At 42.1% G+C, this 24,357-nt stretch overlaps 1 protein-coding gene across 9 annotated transcripts in view; it reads left to right on the top strand.

The window, feature by feature from the left end:
• Positions 1 to 23,179, top strand: part of NCOA2 (nuclear receptor coactivator 2) — a 289,097-nt gene extending 265,918 nt beyond the window's left edge. For all 9 annotated transcript variants that reach the window (XM_042924346.1, XM_042924354.1, XM_042924353.1 and 6 more), the window contains 8 exons: positions 2,359 to 2,524; positions 5,180 to 5,458; positions 6,185 to 6,262; positions 7,889 to 8,123; positions 9,695 to 9,872; positions 10,597 to 10,795; positions 13,739 to 13,828; positions 19,607 to 23,179. In XM_042924346.1, coding sequence (XP_042780280.1) covers positions 2,359 to 2,524; positions 5,180 to 5,458; positions 6,185 to 6,262; positions 7,889 to 8,123; positions 9,695 to 9,872; positions 10,597 to 10,795; positions 13,739 to 13,828; positions 19,607 to 19,618 — 1,237 coding nt within the window. In that variant the 3' untranslated portion in view covers positions 19,619 to 23,179. The remainder of the gene's footprint in view (positions 1 to 2,358; positions 2,525 to 5,179; positions 5,459 to 6,184; positions 6,263 to 7,888; positions 8,124 to 9,694; positions 9,873 to 10,596; positions 10,796 to 13,738; positions 13,829 to 19,606) is intronic.
• The last annotated feature ends 1,178 nt before the right edge of the window (positions 23,180 to 24,357 follow it).

Genomic DNA, 24,357 nt, shown 5'->3' with positions numbered 1-24,357 from the left:
ATTTTCCTGGAGAGCTAAAATAAGAATTTTTGAGTCATCCCAGCAAAGTTTGTTTTGGAAAAGGAACCTAACAGCATTGTCTGAGGAGAACAGGAGAGAGGCTATAAGCAGGGAATTATTTTGAGAGTCCTCAGCCTGAGCTGACAAGGAAGAGCCCTGACCAAAGTAGGAAAGCTGGAGGTACTGTTGGACGTTTCAGTCTGTGTTATGTATTGCTTTGAGGTTTGTTTTTTTTTAATTAAGAAAAGCATGTAACAAAAATGGGTTCTTTTATTATGTTGGAAATTGTTTTTTTAATTTAAGCTTTGGATGTATCTTTCCTACGGTGGAGTTGTCTTGCAGAGGGTGACCGTTCCTCCCTTTCCTTTTGACGCTGGGTTTCAGTCCAGTGCAAGACTGGGGGGTGTGGGTTCAGGCGGAACCCGGCAGCCTTCCTAGATTTAAGAGAGTAGATTTCACCTTAGCCTGTCAGCAGTGGGGATCTAGAGGGGTCTGGGTGGGGAGGTCGTGTTTGGTGTGGGAATGAAGCTTCCGAAGAAACAGAAGTTGAAATTAGGGAATAAGGCAGACCAAGAAAATACTTTAATGCATTTAACTAGCTACCATCTTTGGGGAATGAGGTCCCAGGTATAAGTGATTTGGTAAACACACAACATCCACTCTTGGCTGACTCGACCTCTTTTCATGAAACTTACCACATCCAAATGTTGGTCACTCCTCTGCAGAATTTCCTCCTCTCTTTGCTTCTGTGATAATGCGGTTCTATTGTTTTTCTCCTCCTTGTTGCTGCTTTTCTACACTGCACCTTCCTCCCACTCCTTAAGTGTAGGAGCAGCAGACTGATCTGATCGCATTTGTGTTTAAAAACTTAAATTCCGGGAGAGCATGGATGCCAGAGAAGCAGGAAGGGCAGTAGGGAGACTTTTCCAGGAAACGATGTCTTACTGAGGAGCAAGGCAATGATGAGAAGAGGCAGGTTAGAAAAGGCCCCCCAAAAACCAGAGCACGAGTCTCAGAGCGTTAGCTACCTTTAGCAAGGCAGGACCATTTGAGTGGAACCGGGTGGCCGCACAGCGCACGCGCTCGGCCTGTGGTAGTAGCCCGCGGCAAGGGAGGCTCGGGGATGCAGGCTTAGAGCCAGGAAGGGCAGGTGAGCAGTGTCATGAAGGGCGCATTCAATTAGGTGATTTCCATTACAAGTTACTGGGGATAAATGGAGAGTATAAATTGTTCTTTAATGCACTGATTATAAATGTTGGAAATCAATTGTTGGCTTTCATAGTCAGCATTTCAGGATCCTAGGCCAAAGTGGCATGCCAAGCTGTCTTTAGAAAACATGGCATATTAAATTGGGTTAGATAAATAACTTCATCCCTTGATGGATCTATTCACACTTGCTTAAGAATGAACTTACTTACTTGTAAACTTTTCTTTTCTCCAAAACATCATATGGTAACTCTAAGAGTACTAATTAGACCATTTTGGCAAAATACAAGTATCATTTTCCCTTTCGATACTGAAGTAACTCAGAAACTTTTCAAACCCCCACCACGAACAACTTGTCGTTTAATTTAAATTTTAGTTTTATGTACCATGAGTTTGGAGTTTAGTGTTACAATTATATCACCTATGACCTTTTATAATAATGTATAATGTGCACATTCATGATCTACTTTTGTTGACTCAGAAAGGCCAAGAGCCGCACTTCCTGGGGGCCTTAATGAATATGTTTGCAAGGCCTGCTTATGCATGACTAAGAAGTTTCCTATTAGGCCGACCAGAGTTAGTCTAGCGACAGCTGAATTCAAAAAACTTAATGCAGCTTTTCTTCTTATAGGTCTCTAGTCTCTCCCAGGTGAGTCATCACAGCCACTTATGAAATAAGACTGTTTAAATGAAATTTGTCTTTCATACCAAAGTTCAGAAAAATCCTTTGATTACTTCAGGGCAAAGTGAATACATACATATGCTTGAGAAATCCGTGTAGATTTGTGGAAATGCAACGATCAGGAGGGCCCTGGCAGCACGCGCGTCTGTGTAGGAATCACGGCTTGGCAGTGTCTGCTTGTGCGATCTCCCCGACACGTGGGTTAACCCCTCTGAGCCTCAGCTTTGCCAGCTTTAAAGTGGGGGCAGGCAAAACGAAAACCATACACTAGATGCCTCGATTGGCACTGAGTAGAGTGTGTCTGTCACTGTGACTTGTCATTTTGTTCTGTTCTGGCTGGTAGAGCGTTGTATTACACAGACCTGGAAGTCAGTGGTTGATTTTGGTCACCTTTCGTCCCTAAGGGAAGAAAGCGTTCTCTGACCAGCTGGCTTTTCCAGGGGCCCACGGTGAAGTTTGTGTCTTCACAGGCAGCCATTCGGCAGCTCTCCGGACGACCTGCTGTGCCCACATCCTGCAGCAGAGTCGCCCAGTGATGAAGGCGCTCTCCTGGACCAGCTCTATTTAGCCTTGCGGAATTTCGATGGCCTGGAGGAGATTGACCGAGCCCTCGGAATACCCGAACTGGTCAGCCAGGTGCGCACAGGCTGAAGGGGGGGTGGGGGGGGTGGGGGGGGTGTTGCTGAGCTCTCTCAAGGGCACGGACTCATCCGTTTTCTTTGGTTCACAGATGCTCTGCGGTCTGCTTCTTAGGGCACTTCTTTACCTCCTAACAAGCTGGCTCTGTTTTCTTTCTTGCCCTCCTTGTTACCCCCACGTAAATGTTTGCCCAAGGATGGAGAACACTGAAAATGAGCTTTCATAAATTTAGGCTATTGAGCTGAAAGGCAGAAAGTCAAGGCCAGCTCACCTAATGACGTAGAGGGACACACAAGGAGCAGAGAACAGAGAAGTCTAGAACAAAACACTGCCGCCCCAATGACCTAGAACCCTTTCAGCTAAAAACCCAGTTGGCATCCAGGATGATCATATTCATCTTTACATTTGTGGGCTGGTGAGAAGAAGCCAGTGTGCTAAAAGAATACTTCGCACACAAGCTAGCAGAAGTCATTTTAGAGGTAGCTAGAGCTCATTAACCATTTTGACCTTTGTGTAGGTTGAGCCCATAATAATTTGGGGGGATATTTAAACGTAAATGGGAATACAAGAAAGTGCTTCTTAAGCTTCCTCCTTCTGATAGTTTGTTAAAGCAATTCTCTACTTTAAAGTATTGCTACTTTATAGCAATAATATAATAAACAGCCTAAACATAATCTCGAATGTGGTAACAGTATTTTCTGTGTCTGGCTACCCAGCTAAATTTGTGGGAAGCAGGCAAGGAAGCAGGCATCCTGGTTTACTTTATAAAGAGGAACAACAAATCTAAACAGAATCTAACCAAAAGCTATCACAGTCTCAGTACTGTCTTCCTCTTTTCTCATCATCTTTATTTCTTACTGCTAAACAGTAGCTTCCAGCGTCCAGTATACTCTTAGACACATGACGTGTCAGGAGGATGTCAGAAAGGTGATGCAAAGTCATTGGAGGCTTCTCTAAAGCTTAGAAATCATACTGTCATAATTCCCACAGTTCAGCAGACAGAAGTGGGAGTTAAGACTTGTCGATTCATATCAAGAACAGCAGAATGGGAAGAAATGACTCGAGAGGCTACATGATATAATGTGAAATAAATCGAGAAAGGAGAATGGAATTTAAATATTTCCTGTGTGGCTAGTTTGCTTTTGCTTTAAGTGGTAGCTAGAAGTCAGCACTCAGTATTGTTCTCGAGTTTTGTCCAAGTGACATTTTTTTTTTAAATGTGGTTATTGGGATTGTTTGTAGCATCGTTTTTATCAAAACTGGTGTCCTTTTATCATTTAATATTTTTAGTCCCCTTCATTTTTTCATTCATTTGTATTCTGTTTTGTCTCATCAAGTCCATTGTCAGTATAATGTCATCCTATTAAACTGAAACATTTTTCGGTGGATTTGGGAGATGGAGAGTACAAATAGACTTTATTTGTGCACATGAGAGTTGTGTGTCTTCTTTAAAAAGTGGAAATTATTTCATTTCTTCTCTGTTGAAGATGGGCAGGTATTTAAAGTTCTAAGATAGTTTCGTGAGTGTAGTTATTCAATTCAATAATGAGTTCAGTAATTCAGTCATCAATGGTGTCCCCTGGGGAGGCTCCATCCACACACTTAAAACTGTGCTGGAGAGGGCAGTGGGCCAGGGTCTCGTGGGTGGACCTCAGGACCGCGCTGACGTGAGCCAAGGATCATGGCCAGCACCAGGCCCCTGCTCTAACTTGGGTAGACTGGTTGGAGGAAGGCCTGGGACGTGACCATGTTAGAGAAAGCCTTAAGAGACATTTTTGCTCTTGAGTCCTTCCCTCCTTATATCAGAAGGGTTGTAGCAATTACCCCTAGAAGTAGAAGGGAGAGGAGAATAGAATTAGCAAGTATGAGTTTCCACCCTAAACACAGACACCTAGGGCCACTTGGGGGTGAGGTGTTCCCCCTTGGAGAAGTTGTAGATTTTCTATACCTGCTTCATTCTGACCCAGATAGATCAGGTAACCATAAGAAGTCAAGAACGACAAACACAGCAAATGTGTCCAGTAGCTCATAAGATGGTGGCAAACTGTAGGAAGTTCCGGCAGCACAGAAGGCAGTTAAATAAAGGCAGTGTGTCGCACTGCTGAGGAGCTCAGGTGCTAAATCACAGACTGGATTGGAACCCACTACTGAACCAGCCAGAAAGGCTTATCGCAACTTCCTCCATGTCTCCAGATCTCACTTTTTTCATCTGCAAAATGGGAACGGTGCCCCAACACTGCCGACCCCAGTGAGGTACCAGGGTGGTCGTCTGACTAAAATGATTGCTTCAAGTATGAAGAATCAGTGAAAAGACTTAACGCTTCCAGCGGACATTTCCATTTTACAGTCCGGGTCAGTCTCTGATGGGGAAGTGAGGAGGCAGTGTCCCATAGTCCTGGCCTAGTTCTCCTTCCCTTGGAAGAAGGGTTGATGGGGGTCAGGCCTGACCCTGCTTCTCTCCTCACATAAGTGCACCCGTTGAACAAAGATATTTTCTAGGAAGAAAAGTGGAGTCGCGCTAGGTACCTTTGTACAGTAAGTACAGTGTGAAAAGCTTCAAGTATATGACAGTGAGAGAAAATCACCTTGTATCGACTCTGCTGTTTAGAGCGGTTGTATTCATTTGTTTGTTATCTGGGGCTGTCTCTTCAGAGCCAAGCAGTCGATCCGGAACAGTTCTCCAGTCAGGAATCCAACATCATGCTGGAGCAGAAGACCCCGGTTTTCCCACAGCAGTATGCATCTCAGGCCCAGATGGCCCAGGGAAGCTATAACCCCATGCAGGATCCGAACTTCCATACCATGGGACAGCGGCCCAGCTACGCCACACTCCGCATGCAGCCCAGACCCGGCCTCAGGCCCACAGGCCTGGTGCAGAACCAGCCAAACCAGCTGCGACTCCAGCTGCAGCATCGCCTCCAGGCACAGCAGGTGTGCTCTTCGTGGGCGTCTGGAGAGGCGGCCAGGGCGCGGGGGCGTGGGCAGCTTGAGGCGAGAGGGCGGCGTAACAGTCGTGTCCTCGGGGAGGGCCGAAAGCTCATCCCGTCCCTTCCAAGATGACCCTACAGCTCGTGCTCTGTTCTACTTACTGATTTCCCTTCTGTCTCGTCCACTAACTCCACTCTAGCACAGGGGAGCTGTCCTGTTGCCCAGCAGGACAACGGTCTGGCCTTGAGGTCTAGAGCTAACGGTCTAGCCTTGAGCTCTCTGAGCCTCAGTTTTCCTGTCTATAAAACGGGGCTGCTGTATGGTGCAGGGCAACGTGCATATGAGTTAAAGGTGGTTTCTAGCTCAGTGTGAGCACTCAGGACAACAGTAGCTCCTTTCCTCAGTCCTGTCTCGTGACAGAAATCGTCACTGTTAGCTGAGTGGTGGCAGAGCAGTGCTGCCTTCTGAGTGCCTAGTTAGCTCAAGAAAATGTGTTCTTGGGAAACAAGCCTAGACAGATTTCTGTAAACAGTCCACAACGTTTTCTCAGTTATAAGCAATGCGAAACCTCACTGATAATTAGCTTTGTAAAAGAATTCAGCTGCAAACCATGTGGTTTCAGCATCTAACGCATACAGATGTTACACTGGGGAGGGCGATTTCTCAAGAGAGATGATTTAAAATATACTGTGTAAAAAATGCATTGATTCTTCTGTCTGTTGCATTTAGAATCGCCAGCCACTTATGAATCAAATCAGCAATGTTTCAAATGTGAACTTGACCCTGAGGCCTGGAGTACCAACACAGGTAAGGAGCAGACCAGCAGTCAGATTTCATGGGATGTTGAGTTTCTCTGTCATTTCTTCCTTGTCAGTATCCCAGGCAAAGTTACTTACAAGGTCATATGACCCAGATCAGCACCATGGATCTGTTAGGTCATTCAGATGTCCATCTAGCCTGTCACTTTTGTAGTTCCATTTTTACTGCCAGGTACAGTCAGTTCTTGTCATTCACTTGTGTTGTGTTCTATGAAGTTACAGCAAACACTGAATTAGCGACTAGTGAACCATTGCTCCCAGGAGACATACAGGGTTAGGGTCCTGCCAGCCTCTGGTGCCAGCATGGTCATCAGTCTATCAGTACATAACCTTGTTTCACATGTGCTTCAATTTGAAGAAATCTTATTTAATAGATATTGTCGATTTGTTACCTTGAACTCAGAGACACCAGCGCTGTGACTCTTGACTGAATGAAGCTCACCCCACACGTGCCTTCTCCATAAGGTACATCGCAGCCTCTTGCATTTACGAACACCAGACAGCTCTTTAGCACTACTCTTAGGAACCACCGTCAAGAGCAAAATCACCTGGGAAAAGCACACCAGGGTGAAAAACGTGGAACTAAATAGTCCACAAAAAGGACGCTTACAGTATGAGAGCTGAAACAAGAAGGCAGATTGTCACCTTGTTTCAGCTTAGGTGGGAATAATGTGCACCTTGGGCATCTCAAATTCTTTTGCACATGTCCATAGATGTTGACAGTGCTGTGAATATAGAGTTGGGGGTTACAAATAAATTTTAGCAAGTAGGTAAGTTCACAAATACGGAATCCAGGAGTAATGAGGATTGACTCTGTACTGCTAGGACCCCATAAACAGCCTTTTACCTCTTCTGGGTGGCAGGCACTGACATCCTTCCCTGCATCCATCTGTCTTTTCCTCTTCAGTCTGCCCTGGCCTCCTTGCATGTTCCTATCACCCTCGCTCTCCCTACACTCCCTCCCTGCCTCTGTTCAGCCTTTTCTGAAGCACTTCAAACCACATTTCAGCACAAATGATCTGGTTTCCCTTTAGATTTGAATGCCATCTTCAAGGTTTCTGTGACATTCATCTTACAGCTAGGACTGGTATTATTATGAGGTCCTTTAGTTAACTGTGTTCTCTCACAGTGAGTTCCAAGTTAATCCATAGTAACATTGAAGTTACCCATGTCAGTCATTGCAAGGTTTCAGAAAAATCATCATCTCTGTAGAACTTAGAAGCCCACATTCTCACCCACCTACTGTTCGACTCTAAAATGTTCTCTCCACATGGCGTCTGGGTGGCTCGTTCGGTTGAGCGTCCAACTCTTGATTTTGACTCAGGTCATGATCTCAGGGTTTGTGAGATCGAGCCCCATCTTGGGCTCTGCGCTGCACTTGGAACCTGCTCAGGATTCTCTCTCCCCCCTTCTCCCCAACTTGCACTCCTTCTCTCTCTCTGTCTCTCTCTAAAATAAAAAATAAAATGTTCTTTCCGTGTAATTTTATTTCCCAAATGATTTTGCATGCGACAGTACCATTTGTTGTCTTATTTCTAATATACAGTTTGTTTCTCAATCTGTGTCTTCCCCCAATGTTCCCCTCCGTGCATTCCCCACTTCACCCCCATTTTAGGCACCTATTAATGCACAGATGCTGGCCCAAAGACAAAGGGAAATCCTGAACCAGCATCTTCGACAGAGACAAATGCATCAGCAACAGCAAGTTCAGCAGCGAACACTGATGATGAGAGGACAAGGGCTGAACATGACATCGAGCATGGTGGCTCCTGGTGGTTTACCAGCAACTCTGAGCAACCCCCGGATCCCCCAGGCAAATGCACAGCAGTTTCCATTTCCTCCAAACTACGGTACTGGACTTACATCCCCACCACCTTTCACCAGCCCTTTCTCCCCAGTGTCCCCTGCTCTTGGGTCTCAGCTCCTCTCTCACAGCTCTTTGCATGGCTCCCAGATGAGTCTGGCTACCCAGGGAGTGATAGGCAACCTGGGAGGACAGCTGGGGCCTGTCAGGAGTCCCCAGGTCCAGCACAGTGCCTTCCAGTCTCCCCGCTCAGGTACCACCTTTTCTCTGAGTGCAGGTCTTACTTTAAGAGTGACCGAAGTAAGTGTGTGTGAGTGTGCGTGGATGTGTGTGTTTCTGTCAGTGTCTGTAAACACGGGTGCATATGTATATATTTATTTTTTAAGACCTCTGAGTCTGACTCAAACAAATCAATAAATACATACAAAATGTTGAAAGACCTACAAAAATTCAAGCATTACACATTCTCCAATTTTTGAAAAAAAAGATGATACCAAATCTTCAATGAATAGATAATTCCTGAGAAGTGTTATATAGAAGCCCCAGTGGAAGGCCCTTTGTTTTCTTCATATTGATTTGTTGTTCAGCGTCAGTCTTAAGAGACAGATGTGTAATGTCATAAATATTCATATTTGTGTGCATGTCATGTTCAATTAATAGTTGAATTATTGATAAAAGTTAAGTGCTTACATTAACATTAATATTCCAAATGATTTTCCCTGTCTTTTGCCAGAGTTATCTACAAATAACTATCAAGCCTCTGTAGTGCTTAAATTCATGTCTCCTGTTTCTTTAAAGAACCAAATAATGTGCGGGTTTTTCTGTGTGATCATAAACTTTTCTTTCTCAGCTAACCTAAGCATTAATTAACTATGTACATTATACACATCTAGGCAAAAAACGCATTTTCCTTTACGTCCTCCTTGAAAGTTTCTAAGTTGCCGCCTTTGTTTCTAAGCTCCTTTCCTGTTTCCTTTTTGATGACTTCAGAAAGTGTTCTAAAAGTTCCTTCTCTCCTTTTAGTGTAAATGCCATTTGCTTCTAAACTGAACAAGAAGCTTACATTGAATTTTTCTATGTATTCTTGCTCATCTTAGATAGCACTGAAATACCGCAGAGCCCTTTACAGACAGAATCCTTTGTGATGCAGTTACTTATTTTTAAAAATGCATGGATCTCCTTGTAGAATGACTTGATTCAATAAAAAAAGTATTCAAATGTGTTAACTTTTCCTATATAGCTGAACTTCAATCTGATTTAAAGTTTAAACAGTCCAATTGTAGTGATACATAAAAATTTGAAGACTGTTTCAGGTAAAAGAGAAATACACATGTTTGACCAATTCTTGATTTAGAGAGGGAATAAGGGGAAGGAACAGTATTTTCTCTATCTCTAGACAAGGTAACTACCTTAGAGAATCAACATTTGGAAATTTTTTTCTTCATGCTTTTTATCCCAGTTTGGAACCTTTTTTAAATGTATGTGGTTAACCAGCACATGATCAGGTATTTGAAAGTAATTTTCTATGTGTATGTAATTTGAATGTTCTCTTTTCTTCCCCCTAATCTCTACGATAAAACTAACAGTCTCCTTTGGATTTCTGTTTTGTTTTTTAAGGAATAAGTCAGCAACCTGATCCAGGCTTTACTGGGGCCACAACACCCCAGAGCCCTCTGATGTCACCCAGAATGGCACATACCCAGAGCCCCATGATGCAGCAGTCTCAGGCTAATCCAGCCTACCAGGCCTCCTCTGACATGAATGGGTGGGCACAAGGGAATATGGGTGGAAATAGGTATGCCATGTTTCTGTGTCTTTTTAAATAAGTGATCACCAGGGAATTTTTCTGTAGACCGCCTGTCTCTTTTCTGTATTTTTTTCTCTTTTTTTTTTTTTTTTTTTTTTTTTTTTTAATTGAGTAAGCTCTATGTTCAACAATGGGACTTGAACTCATGACCCTGAGATCAAGAGTCACATGTTCTACTGACTGAGCCTGCCAGGTGCCCCATCTTTTCTGTATATTTCTTAATTTTTTTTCTCAAGCAAGCAATATCAAGTAAACTACGAAGTAGGAAAGTTACTAAGTAGGCAGAAGTTACCAGAATACAAAAATTTAGCATATCTCTTCCTTGGGAGTAAAAGGAACTCCCCTGAGAAGGTACCACCCCACCAGTTTAAGACCGAAACTGCTATGGAAGGCAGTGCTCTAGAAGGCATCCTTTATCAGTACATGTAGTAAAAGCAAACAAATAAAAAGCTTGTTCGGTGCAGATAGGAAAGAGAAAGATACACCTCTAGACCTTCACAGTGATGTTAGGAGAGGAGTGTGGTTGCCCCTGCAGCCTCATTGAGCACTTCCTCCACCATCTCTGACCTCACCCCTGCTGGCTGTCCCACCCTGGGGTCTTTCAGCCTATACTTACTCATCCTCAAGTAAATACGTGAGAAACAAGTGCTCAAAACTCCCCACCTTTTTGCCCTACAACTCTTGACATTTTAATCTTTTCCTTATGTTCTAGCATGTTTTCACAACAGTCCCCACCACACTTTGGGCAACAAGCAAACACCAGCATGTACAATAACAATATGAACATCAATGTATCCATGGCGACCAACACAGGCGGGATGAGCAACATGAACCAGATGACAGGACAGATCAGCATGACCTCAGTGACCTCCGTGCCTACGTCGGGGCTGTCCTCCATGGGTCCCGAGCAGGTGAGCATCCTGAGGAGCAGCCCATTGTCTTCTGATAACTTTTTGTCTCTTTCCGCATTCAGCGTGTCTTTTCATGTACTTAACATCTGCCATCAACTCCCACGTGTATTTTGATCAGTGTTTTCTCCCCTTACTTTCACCTGTGTTAGTGCCACTAACAGAAATACTTGTTAATGACAAACTAAACATGAAAGGATTCCTGACTGCTCAAGGATCTTTTAAAATATTTCTTAACTGTCTTGTCATTTAAGTATTTTCTTATTTGAGGAACTTAGCAATATCTAAAATGAATCTCTAAAAATGGAATGGTAAATGTACTTCTTAAATAGCTTTATTTTGGATTTATAATTTAAGAACTGATTTTCTTCTGAATGAAAAACCAGACGAATTGCAAAGGCCAAACTAACTGCTTGCCATCCAATTAGCTGTATTTCCACCACCACCTCCCATCCCACACCCTCCCGCCGCCCCCGGCCAGTTAGCTTTAAAGGATACTTCACTCGTGCAGGAAGAATGACACTGATTATCCAAAAACTATTCTTTATCATCTCTGGGGTGTGAGTGCCATGTTTTTCGGGTCAATTTTTTTTTTTAATTTTTTTTTTTTTTAATGTTTATTTTTGAGAGGGAGAGACCGAGCACGAGTGGGGGGAAGGGGCAGAGAGAGAGGGAGACAGAATCTGAAGCAGGATCCAGGCTCTGAGCTGTCAGCACAGAGTCTGCCCGGGGCCTGAACTCACAAACCCTGAGATCATGACCCAAGCCTATGTCGGAGCCACCCAGGCGCCCCCCTGGTCAGTATTTTTTAAACAATTCTGCTTAAGGCTGTATTTCTGAATAAGACTAGTGATTCTGCTATCCCTGAGTGTACACCAGCTTCACTTGGTGGCAGAGAGACTCAAAGCATTGATATCTCGGGTGGCCAGCCTAGGATTCAGAATCTTGGATTCAGAAATTCAGCATTTATCCACAGATAAAGGTGTCAGTTAAAAATTTTTAAATTGTGTTTACAGAAGAACTTAGTTTAAAGGCCACAAAATGCTTGGCATTCCACTGCCTCAGTAGTTCACGCAAAGTATCAATGTGGCAAAGACCCTGAGTCTTATTTCATCTGTGGAGAAATCGAGGCATGGGCAGGTTAAATGACTTAGTAAGTCACTGACAGGGCTGTGCGTTCAGTCAGATCATAATTGTGAGAGTGGTGAAAGACCGAAGGTTGGATTAGTCTGTTTCATCTGATGTTGGTGCACCACAATTTGTGAGGAAATTTTAGTAAATTTATTTATCTGCTTTATTCTATGAGAAGATGTTAATAAAAATGCAGAGTAGTGCATAAGGAAATTTAAAGCCCTTTGCAATTTAAGAAAGCTCTGTGTGGGTAATAATAATTCGCCTTTCTGTAGTTGAATTGATGGTGACTAAACCATCAATGGTGGCTTACTTGGGTAAATTAGACATAACTAAAGATAGATTCTTGGGGCACTCGGGTGGCTCAGTCGGTTAAGCATCTGACCCTGGTTTTCAGCTCAGATCATCATCATGATCTCACAGTTTGTGAGTTCAAGCCTGCCCCTGCTTGGGATCCTCTCTCTCTCTCCATCTGTCTTTCAAAAAAAAAAAAGAGTTTTATCTTTTTTTTTTTTTTTTTTTTAATTTTTTTTTAACCTTTATTTATTTTTGAGACCGAGAGAGACAGAGCATGAATGGGGGAGGGTCAGAGAGAGGGAGATACAGAATCCAAAACAGGCTCCAGGCTCCGAGCTGTCAGCACAGAGCCCGACGCGGGGCTCGAACTCACGGACCGCAAGATCATGACCTGAGCCAAAGTCGGACGCTTAACTGACTGAGCCACCCAGGCGCCCCGAGTTTTATCTTTTCGATGGAAGAAACGTGGTGTTGATTTTGAATTTTCTACAGAAAGGGCCACTAGTGGCTCCTGATTTGCTTTCTAGGGAGACTGTACAAAGCAAGGGCCACCCAGATGGTCTACTCTACCATGGGTCATCGTCAACCTACCTGGAAGTCATGCCGTTTTATTTTTGAGGGAGGGAGAGAGAGAGCGTGCGTGCGCGCATGTAAATGAGGGAAGGGCAGAGAGAGAGAAAGAGAGAGAGAGAGAGAGACAGAGAGACACACAGAATCCGAAGGAGGCTCCAGGCTCAAAGCTATCAGCACAGAGCCTGATGCGGGGCTTGAATTCACGAACCATGAGATCATGACCTGAGCTGAAGTCAGATGCTTAACTGACTGAGCCACCCAGGTGCCCCAAATTGGTACATTTTTAGTAATCCAGATTGCTTTGGCAAAGAAACTTTTACATAGATTTAAACCTTTTGAATATTAGGATTAATTTGGAAACCTAAAAAACACAACTGCAGCGTGTTTCTTCTGATAAAACCAGTCCTGTACAGTATTTGCATTTGTATCTTTACTTTGTAATTTGTGAAAGAATTGTATGAATGCTGATGAGTAATTCACTTAAGAGGCACAAAGTTCAGCACTGTTGGGTACTCAGACTTGCTCTTGCTAATCAATAACTTGCCTAAGTAACAGAGGTATTAGGAGCTTCTCAGATGGCTCCGAAGTCCCAAATATGAGTCACTGGTCTAATTTGAATCATCCGAAAAGGTGAACATGTTAAGGCATGAAAATGTTTCAAGTATGATCGAGACTGTCAAACTTCTATACAAAATGCCAATAAAATTTAATTTTGAAGGCAGTTAGTGTAAGTATTTATTTCCCTGTTCCTCCTAACTCCCCCACCTCCCACCAGATCTATACATGGGAGAGTAGGTCTAGGGACGGGACCGCTTTTACAAAGCCACCTTTCCCCGTAATTCTACTCCTAAGAACAAAGACGAGGAGGAAGGTCGGTTGGTTGTTCCCTACAACACTTTTGGACATCCCACTGAGTGTAGCCACTGTCCTGTCTTGTGCCCTCAGGTTAATGACCCTGCTCTGAGGGGAGGCAACCTTTTCCCAAACCAGCTGCCTGGAATGGATATGATTAAGCAGGAGGGAGACGCATCACGGGTAAGAAACGGCAAAGAAATATGTGAACAGGGTAGTAAGGTGAACATGGATATTTTATAGAGCAAAACTGGCAGACTCACTGTCAGCCAATAGATTGAAGACAGTTGTAACGCTTGTGATTTTTAAAAATATCTTCTAATTTCATCTGACATTCAATAATTTTTCTGTGAATAATTATTTCTTTAAGCTCATTTTAACTGAGCTGATGGTGGCGTATGAATTAAGAACACTAATTTTGTCCTGGAATGATATTATTATACCAAAGCCAAAAAAGTAGCAATGTATTAGTCATGTTAAGGCAAACTTTGATTTATTTTTACTTTTTCTGAATCATAATGTTAGATTTTCAGGAGGATAAAGAAGAGCTAACTTACAGTTATTCCCTATCCCTTAATTAAGTCTGTGTTTATTCCTGTTAAGAGTTTGTCTATATTTCACTTTGTTTAAGCAACAGTCTTATATATTATTTGCATATTACCTCCAACCCTTGTTCTAAGAAGAGTGATAGTACCATGTTCAATCAAATCTTGAAAAAGAATAATCCATTCTTGGAACTCAACTGAATTGTGTGTCTAGCAGCTGATATGTTAACAGGAAGGCTCTGTGAGCAGCTTAGCACATAGTAAATGGGCCTGCGGGGCCCTCTCAAGGTAAGGGATACAAGCCTTAGCAATAGATGAGTTTCCTTTTTTTTTTTTTAGTGTTTATTTTTGAGAGAGTGTAAGCGGGGGAGGGGCCGAGAGAAAAAGACACAGAATTTGAAGAGGCTCCAGGCTCTGAGCCGTCAGCACAAAGCCCGACGTGGGGCTCGAACTCACAAGCCGTAAGATCATGACCTGAGCTGAAGTCGGACGCTCAACTGACTGAGCCACCCAGGTGCCCCAGGTTGAGTTTATTTTTAAGTTAAAAATTCTCTCTCAATGGAGAAAATAGAGGATCGGTGTTCAGTTTCCTACAGAAAAGTGGATCTTGATTGGTTTTGTTAATACGTAAGTTTAAAAAGGAATAGATGCAGCAGTGCCTGGCTGGGCTCAGTTGGTAGAACATCTAACTCGATTTCTGAGTCATGAATCTGAGCCCCACATTGGGTATAGAGATTACTTTTAAAAAAAATTAAAATGGGGGGTGTGCCTGGGTGGCTCAGTCGGTTGGGCATCCAGCTTCAGCTCAGGTCATGATCTCACAGCCTGTGAGTTCAAGCCCCATGTGGGGCTCTGTGCTGACAGCTCGGAGCCAGGAGCCCGCTTCAGATTCTGTCTCCGTCTCTCTGCCCCTCCGCTGCTCTCACTGTCTCTCTCTCTCTCTCTCTCTCTCTCTCTCTCTCAAAAATAAAAACATTAAAAAAATTTATTTTAATAAAAAAATAAAAATGGGGCTCCTAGGTGGCTCAGTCGGTTAAGCATCTGACTCTTGGTTGTGGCTTAGGTCATTGATCTCACAATTCGTAGGTTTAAGCCCTGCTTGGGATCTCTCTCTCCCACTCTCTCTGTTTGTCTCAAAATAAATAAACTTTTAAAAAACTTTTAAATTAAGGGGAAAAAAAGGTATAGATCCAGACTTTAAATACACGGTGTGTGAATTTTCTCTTTGTGGTTTTTCTTGTTTAAAGAACCACAGCCACACGTGGTAGAGACGCCCATGGGTAGGAATCCTATAGATGATATATTTACCCAGATGCAGAGCTCATCTAAATAGTTAACGTCGCTATGGTAAGCCAAACGAAAAATAGAATATATTCCATATTGACTGTGTGTGCAGACTCTAAATGTGCCGTTGATTGAAGTTTGAAGCCCCTTAGGGGGGTGGCACCTTTCTCCTGCCAGCCCAGCCTCCCCTACCGCACTGCACCTCTACAGAGTGACCACAATAAATCAGTGATGGCTTATGTGCAAAAAGTAGAAGCTTAAAACCTGGGATGCACTTCCCAGAGGGATGATGACATTAGTGATAATTAGGCTTCTGCTAAAGGACAGCCCACGTTAACCCAAAAATGCCAGGGAGCTTAACCTTTCAGCACATCATAGCTCTGTGGGAGGAAAAATGCATTTGGGGGTCAGGACTGCATTTCCCTCCCTGAACCCACCATGACAGGATCTGACCTCCCTTCCTCCACCTTCAGTGTGACTGTGTGCCAGCCTAGGACAGGGACACAAAGCAAGCACCTGGGAGAGCCAGTTTATAGGGCAAGGTGCTCAGACGCCCTGCCTGGCCCAGGCCAGCAGCCCCGTCTTCCACTCCTGTCTCCCGAGAGCCCCCCAGATTGACTTGCCTTATATCCTTCTGCTGCCCTATTACAGAAGACAGACTTGTCTACTATACAGCAGAACACTTGGATGGCCCCTAATCTTTTTGCTAATTCCAGAAAAAACCAACAGGTATGGAGCATTCACTGCAAGCCTGATTATCTGCTGAGAGCTTTATTTAGATTAGTTCATTTAAACCAATCATAACTGTATGGTAGAACTACTGTTTTGAGGGCTTGATGAGTTGCCCAAGATCCTGCAATACCAGGAAGGAAGCTGAGACAAGGCTCACCCCCCATGCATGCATTACTAGCCCCTGTACTCTGCCGCCCACTTTCCAGGGGACATGGAGCTCCTGGGACGTTTCTCTAAAGGTTTTATGAAAGTAACATTGGAGAAGCCCCAGAAGAAACAAATTTGGCTGCCGTTCCCTTCTGGTTTTTTATAGAGCCTGAAGGGCAAAGAAATACACACACTGTGGGACAGACAGTAAAGATTTGGCTACATATTGAAGAGCGTCCTCGGCTTCAGGCATTAGGATACTAAATCTCAGGAGGGGAGAAACCTCTGAAGTGAGGAAAGGGAATGTACCTTTTGGTCTCTAGTATACAGGAACCATACTGGGCCCATCAGAGATATTTAGGCCTCATCAACACTTACGGATGAGGAGATGGAGTCTCAGAGGATGAGGGAATTTGCCCAAGCTCGCACAGCTAGCGTGTGGGGGCACAGATCACGAAGAGGAAGACCACTGTGAGGAACACCAGAGAGAGGCAGGGGCCTTCAAGCTGGAGGGACTAATCCGCAGAGTGGGGCCTGGGCAAAGTGGAGAGGTAAAGCTGCAGGCAAGGTGGGCCAGTAGAACCACCTTCACGCTCATCTAGGCCCCTGATGGGTGCCGGCTAAACTCAAATGGAAAGATTAGCATCAAGGTCACAAAAGCAACTTTCAGTAAATATAGGATGTTCTCCCTATCAAAAGTACTCTTCAGGATCTCTGGTGAGAACTCTCTCCCTGTAGTCATCTAGCCTGGACCATTTATGCCCCTCCCACTTTCTCTGTTTCTCCCAGACCCCCTCTTGAATCTGGCTTCCCATCTGTACTTTGTTCATGCTGAATATTAAGGCCAGAGGACAGTCTGTCAGACACTCTTGTTTCCTTCAGAAAATAATATGTACAGTATATCCCTTCTGATCCATGAGTACTAACTGGAAATCACTGCACTTGTCACCATTCTACTGATATGTGCAAAGAGAGGGATCCAGTCATCTCTGTCCTCTTGTGTTTCTGTAATGTTCTCTGCTGCTGTTGTGAATCAAGGAACTTTTCAGAATTTATATTGGTAACCTGGTTCTATTTGTTGAGCTAGAAACCAGTGGTTTGGGGCGCCTGGGTGGCTCAATCAGTTGAGTGTCTGACTTCAGCTTAGGTCATGATCTCACGGTTCGTGAGTTCGAGTCCCACGTCAGGCTCTGTGCTGGCAGCTCGGAGCCTGGAGCCCGCTTTGGATTCTGTGTCTCCTCTCTTTCTGTCCGTCTCCTGCTCATGTTTGCTCACTCGGTCTCTCTCTCTCTCAAAAATAAACATTAAAAAAAGAAAAAAAAGCAGGATATGGAAAGAATCTTTAAAAAAAAGAAACCAGTGTTTCATTACTAATCGAATTGGTGTTCCACTTATCTTGAAATGGAGATTAAAATTGTACCTTGCTTTAAGCAGAGCTAGTCTATACAACTGTGGATTCACCAAAATGCTATGTAGAGAGGGGCGGTGATTTTACACAACCAAAAGATTCTTCTTTTTACAAGGACTTCTAGCATGCCTCTATGTTTTACATACGTTTAAACATATCAAAATTGAGTTTACTGGTCAGCTGCCTGGCTCTTGTATAAAGTATAGCTATAATTACTTGTATTTACTGGTGTTATGGAAATCGATCACTAACTAGGACCACCTTCGAGGCAGTGATGATAAGGATAGTGGTGATGACATTCACTGAGTGCTTTTTATGTTCCCAGAACTATTTAAATACCTCGTGTACATGATTTTGTTTAGTCCTCACAACAGCCCTAGGAAGTATTAGGGACAGAAAGATTAAGTGACTCTCCACCCCTAAAGTGACACAGCCGGATGCCAAGCCAACCAGTGTTGCTTTAGATATCCATGGCATGCTCAACTTTCTCTTTCAGTACACTGCTCCTGGGTGATAGCTGCTTACTGATAATCCATTCATGTTAAAGAATACTGCCTTCACATTGCTAAGGACATTAATACTTCTCAGTAGAGTTTGTTTTTCTAGACTAACTGGAAAATCGAAGGATTTTTTCATACTTTAGAGCTGTGGAGTATTTCCATATGAAATCATGTGACACAAATTGGAAATAAATATATAATTCGGCTTTATATCAAAGAGAAAAGTACATTAACTGTTCTTCTCTAAGAGGAAATACAATCAGGGATTCTCCTAAACTAATGTTTTAAGCTTGGGAGAATTATGCTCCAGACCAGGAATGTAATCCCACCTTTGACCACTAGAATTCATGATCTGACAGCAGTTTCCCCCAGTCGGTCTTTGCAGGGTAGTGTGGTGAAATTGATTATTTTGGGCTTACTCTCTGATCTTACTAGATAATCTTTAATGGCCCTGATGTGCTAGCTATGCCTTCATATCTAAATCCCAGAAACAGTTGTTATGTGTTCTCACAGCACCCAGTATTTCCTCTCACATAATTCGGACCATGTTGTTATTTGTCTCCCTGGCCCACTTGATGTTTTGATGGCCGTGACCAGAAATACATTGTTTTGGTTATAGCCCCAGCACCTGGCACAGAGTGGATAATTAATATTTGCTACATGGATGAAACCTTTTGGGGGGGGGGGGTGGAACATAGTCAAAAATATAGTCAATAACCAAAGAAAAGCACTGACAGACATGCACCAACCAGTCAGACACCTCACATGATTCTTGCTCACTACAGCCCTCATTCAAACCATCATGGCACAGCAACCAGAAACTGGTGAGAATATCCGTAGATCCAAAACCCTGGTTTATTCAGCTCCCTGAAGCCAGGAAAACACCCCACGGAACCCTGGGAGTATCTCTGTAAGAGAAAGTCAAGAGGGACGTTTTGTTGAAAGTCGGTTTGTACTGGATGATTTTGAGGAAGGATTAAGGAAGCGGTGGCCGCTTCTGAATCAGATATTGTCAGAAAGCCAGGGCAGCTCAGCAATGAGGTATCTCTGTAACGTCGTTTGAGACGGTGGGCGAGGACATTGGTATAGGACGTCATTGGTGAGAGAGCAGCAGTCATCCACTGAAGCCTCTCGTCCTTCAAAGTGGCACGGAGGATCTGCTGGCCTTAAGGGAGGAGTGTGCTCAGCGAGGAACAGGGCCTCCTGCCTGTCTGCCTCAAAATCAAGTGTAATTCAGCCAGACACTATTTAAAAATGGCCAAGTATATTGATGATTCTGTGGTGAGCTTTATGATGGTGTTATAAAAAATTCAGAGGTACTTCACAATTTTCTGTTTTCCTGCAGAAATACTGCTGACACTGACGGTAGCTGGTTGCTTCTCTCTTCAGCTGACGGGGCTCACTTGCTCAAAACACTTACCGGCCTGGAGAGCTGTGTCTATCTGTTTTGACCCAATCGACCTGCCAGCCAGTTCTGCCAGAGCCAGGTCAGCAGACGGGCCGGGGCCCTGGCTCCCGGGGTGGAGTCCACCTGGCTGTTGCAGGAAGAGCCGCCTCTTCTCTTGACAGTCTGAAGCTCGCGTCCAGACAGTTGCTCAGTCTGTTCACTGCATTCACCTTAGTGCAACTTAGATCTCTCCTGCAAAGTAAATGTTGACAGGCAAATTTCATACCCATGTCAGATTGAATGTATTTAAATGTATGTATTTAAGGAAAACAACCATGCTCTTGTTCTGTTCCTGTTTGGTTCCAGACACTGGTTTCTTGCTTTGTTTTCCCTGGCTAATCAGTCTAGTGCAAAAGATTAAGATTTCATCTCGGGAAAGAAAAGAGTTAAAAAAAAAAAAAAATACACACACTAAAAGGTGTTTTAACCTAAAGCCTGCATTTGGGATAAAAGCAGAGCAGACACCACGGACAGCGCTGTATGTACAGAGACACCCAAGAAGTGAAGACCAGTAAAGTCATAGTTGTATCTTTGTAGAAGCTCTAGAGACCATGTTGAGAAGAGTGTCCATTACCGAACAGATGAAAAGGAGCCTATGAGAGGGCTGTTGATATCAACAAGTGCTTTTTTCTTTTTTTCTTTGTCAAAATCAAACTATTCCACCTAAATTGTGAATCAAGAAGAAATATCGTTCATTTCCAAACTAAGTTCCCTTTAGATTGATAAGACAGCTTTGATTAGCGTCCTCTCTTCTCCATCCAATCCTGACTCTTCCTTCCCCTGTCAGCCTTCCCTACTTTCGTTTTTTTTTTTTGTTTGTTTGTTTGTTTTGTTTTAAACGCAACAGAAACCAGGTAAGCCCTTTATTTCCTTAAATGTTTTGCCAGCCACTGTCAATTGCTAACTATTAAATTTCAGAAAAAAAGCATTTACTGGCAAGGAGAGGAGCCAAGTTAGGACTTGATACAATCCAACTAAGGATACCTGCTTTGAAAGCATGTTTATTCTGTTCCCCAGCAACACTGGCCTACAAGAACGGGAGAAAGTAACCGTGTGTTTAAAATTGACAGCAGATATCACAACAGATTTAACCTCCGCCATGTGTTTTTTATTTTGTTTTCTAGCAGTGCTGATGAAGCCGAAGTTTTGTAAGGTACATAAAATCCAATTTATATGTAAACAAGCAATAATTTAAGTTGAGAACTTAAGTGTTTTAATTGTATAATTTTTGTGAGGTATACATATTGTGGAATTGACTCAAAAATGAGGTACTTCAGTATTAAATTAGATATCTTCATAGCAATGTCTCCTAAAGGTGTTTTGTAAAGGATATCAATGCCTTGATTAGACCTAATTTGTAGACTTAAGACTTTTTATTTTCTAAACCTTGTGATTCTGCTCATAAATCATTTATCTAATCTATATGATATGCAGCCGCTGTAGGAACCAATTCTTGATTTTTATATGTTTATATTCTTTCTTAATGAACCTTAGAAAGACTACATGTTACTAAGCAGGCCACTTTTATGGTTGTTTTTCTTGCCCACTCTGGTAGGGGAATAATCTTTTATTAATTGGCATCAGTTTCAGACAACTGCAATACCAAGAAACTGATGACCTTTTTTGAGCTATTTCTCCCCAACCCCTAAAACACATACTTTCTTACCTAAATTTCAGAATGATGTCTTTTTGATGTCTAAAAAGCAAAGCATTTTATATCTCATTAGCCAGGCTTTTTAGGAACAGAGAGGTTTTTCCTTGAAATTTGTTTATTTGTGGCAGGGTGAAAAATGTACAAACTACCCCTATTTATATTTATATCTCTCTCTATATGTGCAAATTATGGAGTATAGAAAGAGATATAGCCCAAAGATAAGTGGTTAAGTAGACAGTCTGAAAGTGTTGCTCCATACTAAAGAAATTTTTCTGGAAATTTGCATTTCGATACTTTTTTCCCACTTGAGAGGGGTATCGCTCGCTACAGGGAGGTGGCCAGGAACAGCACTTCTCAGCGGCCACCAGTTCACGTGTCCCCCTCGAAATGCTCTACTTTTCTCAACCGAACCACTGGGTTGCCCAGTCGTGATAGAAAAAATGAGCAGATGTTGGCCCGAAACTCCGTGACCTCATCGGTGTGATGAGGCTCACATTACCCAGTTTACTGTGACCGGTTTTAAGTTGATTTTTTAGAAATACGTGAATTGGAATGACTTTATCTTCACACAGCACAGAAGAGAAATGGAGTTTAAACTGGCTTTGTTTCAAGTCCCTTTTCACTAAAACACTGTCCCCAGAATATCAGTGTATTGATTGTTTATCCATCTGCCCACTGTGTCTTAATGTCAATCCCAATTCAGACAAATCTGCAAACCTCTGATACCGATAATTTAGAATAATTCACGATCATTACTGTTTTGAAGGAAGAGAGATTATAAATTCTCTGATGGCTCAGACCAGGTAATGGATTTTGCTTTACATCTAACTGAAAAGAGAAAAGTCAGTGAAGGAATCCTCTGATCATATTGATCACTGTAGAAGCAAAAGCCAAATCAGTCCCCTTCATTATCAGTATTTCTCATGCTGTAAACAATAAATTTGTCAGACTGAGTACTTGGTTTTGTTTTAATAGAACAAATAATCAGTGTTTTACTTATATTACTAAATGTGAAAAACACATAATGTGAAAAGTATACATACATTAACTTGGTTGTAAAACTCATTTAAGTGTTCATGTAATGTGCTAAGTTTAAAAAGTGAAGTGAGCTGTTTTACTACAATGAATTCGTTTGACTCAAAGACTAAAAATGCCCCTCCCACGTGTATCTCTTACGGCCTGTAATAACTGAAAGCAATGTTTTTGCAGTTTATATAATGCAATTTTTAATCTGTGTTTAAAAATGGAGTTCATATGGGCTTAACACATGAAATGGGTGGCACAGATCCACTTGCAGAACCCAAAGATACACAATCAATTTTGAAATGCAACTTAAGCCATTAATTGTTGGTGTGAATTTAAAATTTTCTAGTATTTGTATGGTAGTATGCTGCCTAAGAGCAAAGCATTCTCTGCACAAAAGAAAATTACTGTAGTGGCTTCGATTTTAATTAGAATTTTCTCCCTGGTGTTTCTTTATAGAGGAAAACAAAATCTTTTAAGTTTCTTACTACAGGTAAAAGCTATGTGCAAGAACCTCAAAATGCTAAAATCTAGCATAATGCCTTAGATCTGTTTTTAAGTCTTGTATATTCCTACATAGCTGTCCAATGTATTATATTTGTATAGTGAATTGTGTACAATTTTTGAATAAGTGCATCATCACTTAACCTTTATGTTGTTGAATAGTGATGATGATACATTTCTTCAAACATTTAACTGTCATTTTTGTTCCTTTGTCATTTGTGGGTTTTATTTGTACAGTTCCTCATGAAGTTGCATCTGAGATGTGTGTATATGAAAAGATTATACAAGGGTAAAATTAAGCAATATATTAACTATGGTTCTTCAGGAGAAAGCTTACAGTGTTTCAGGTTGTGATTTATTTTCAAAATGGAGTTGACTCTGAACATCACTTTGTTCACCTGCATTGATGTTTGTATTTCTAGTGTGAGCAGTTTATGCAAAGGTAGATATATTCAGAGAAATTTTAAATACATTTATGCAAGTTAATATTGCTTTGCTGATGCTATTTGCTTATTTGATGTTAAATAATGCTATTGTAAATAAAGAATTCTGTTGTTATTGCATCATTTAATAAATTTTAATGCCTTCGGGTTTTACATGGCTTGGGAGATTTTAATGTGTCTATATATTCTATCTCCATTCGTAATTGCTCTTAATTTTTGAAATATCTGACTTGGAATTTAATACTTCCTTACATTCATACAATAGTTGACACTATTTCTAGCACTTTAACATTTGGTTCTCCCACTGGCCCGTTTCACAGATTTTCAGTTTGAAGCCAAGGGAGGTTACGTCTTGGTTATCTAACAACTTAATGGCAAATACAGGCTGAACATAGGTCTGCAGAATCCCAAGTGATGTCACTACTCTTCTCACCAGAGTGTTCCACCTCCCTTCCCTCATTTTCCCAAAAAACATGAGAACAATATGGACTTCTGACTGGTTATTCAGGTTATACATCACATCAGAATATTCATGATCGTTTTAATCGATTGTTTTGTTAATAGTTGATAAATGATACAAGTATAATTCCTAAAACCCAAGTTATAAACTACATGAAATACTTGTAAATATAATCTGGAATTGTATTTTTAAAAGATACAAAAACAAGATGAATGAATAGAAAATTCTATCAACGCTGGGGTCCCTGGCTGGCTCAGTCAGTAGAGCATGTGGCTTTTGATGATATTGGGGTTGGGAGTTCAAGTTCCACATTGCGTGTAGAGGTTACTTAAAAAAATAAAATCTTTGAGAGAGAGAGAGAGAGAAAAGAAGAGAAAAGAAAAAAAAAACTATCAGTGCTATTCACTATATTAAAGGAAGGAAAAATCATGATTAACTATAGTAGATGCTATATGATAAATTTACACAGGATAAATTTCAGCCCCCTTTCATGAGAAAACCTCAAGGAAAAATAAAACCTCTAGGAAAAGTAAATGTCCTAAAGTTATTTTAAGGTTATCTGATG

The sequence above is a fragment of the Panthera leo genome, chromosome F2 (assembly GCF_018350215.1).
Source record: "Panthera leo isolate Ple1 chromosome F2, P.leo_Ple1_pat1.1, whole genome shotgun sequence".
In the NCBI taxonomy this organism is placed as follows: Eukaryota; Metazoa; Chordata; class Mammalia; order Carnivora; family Felidae; genus Panthera; species Panthera leo.
The sequence above is the reverse complement of the archived record's forward strand: the minus strand, read 5'-3'. Positions and strand labels throughout refer to the sequence as shown.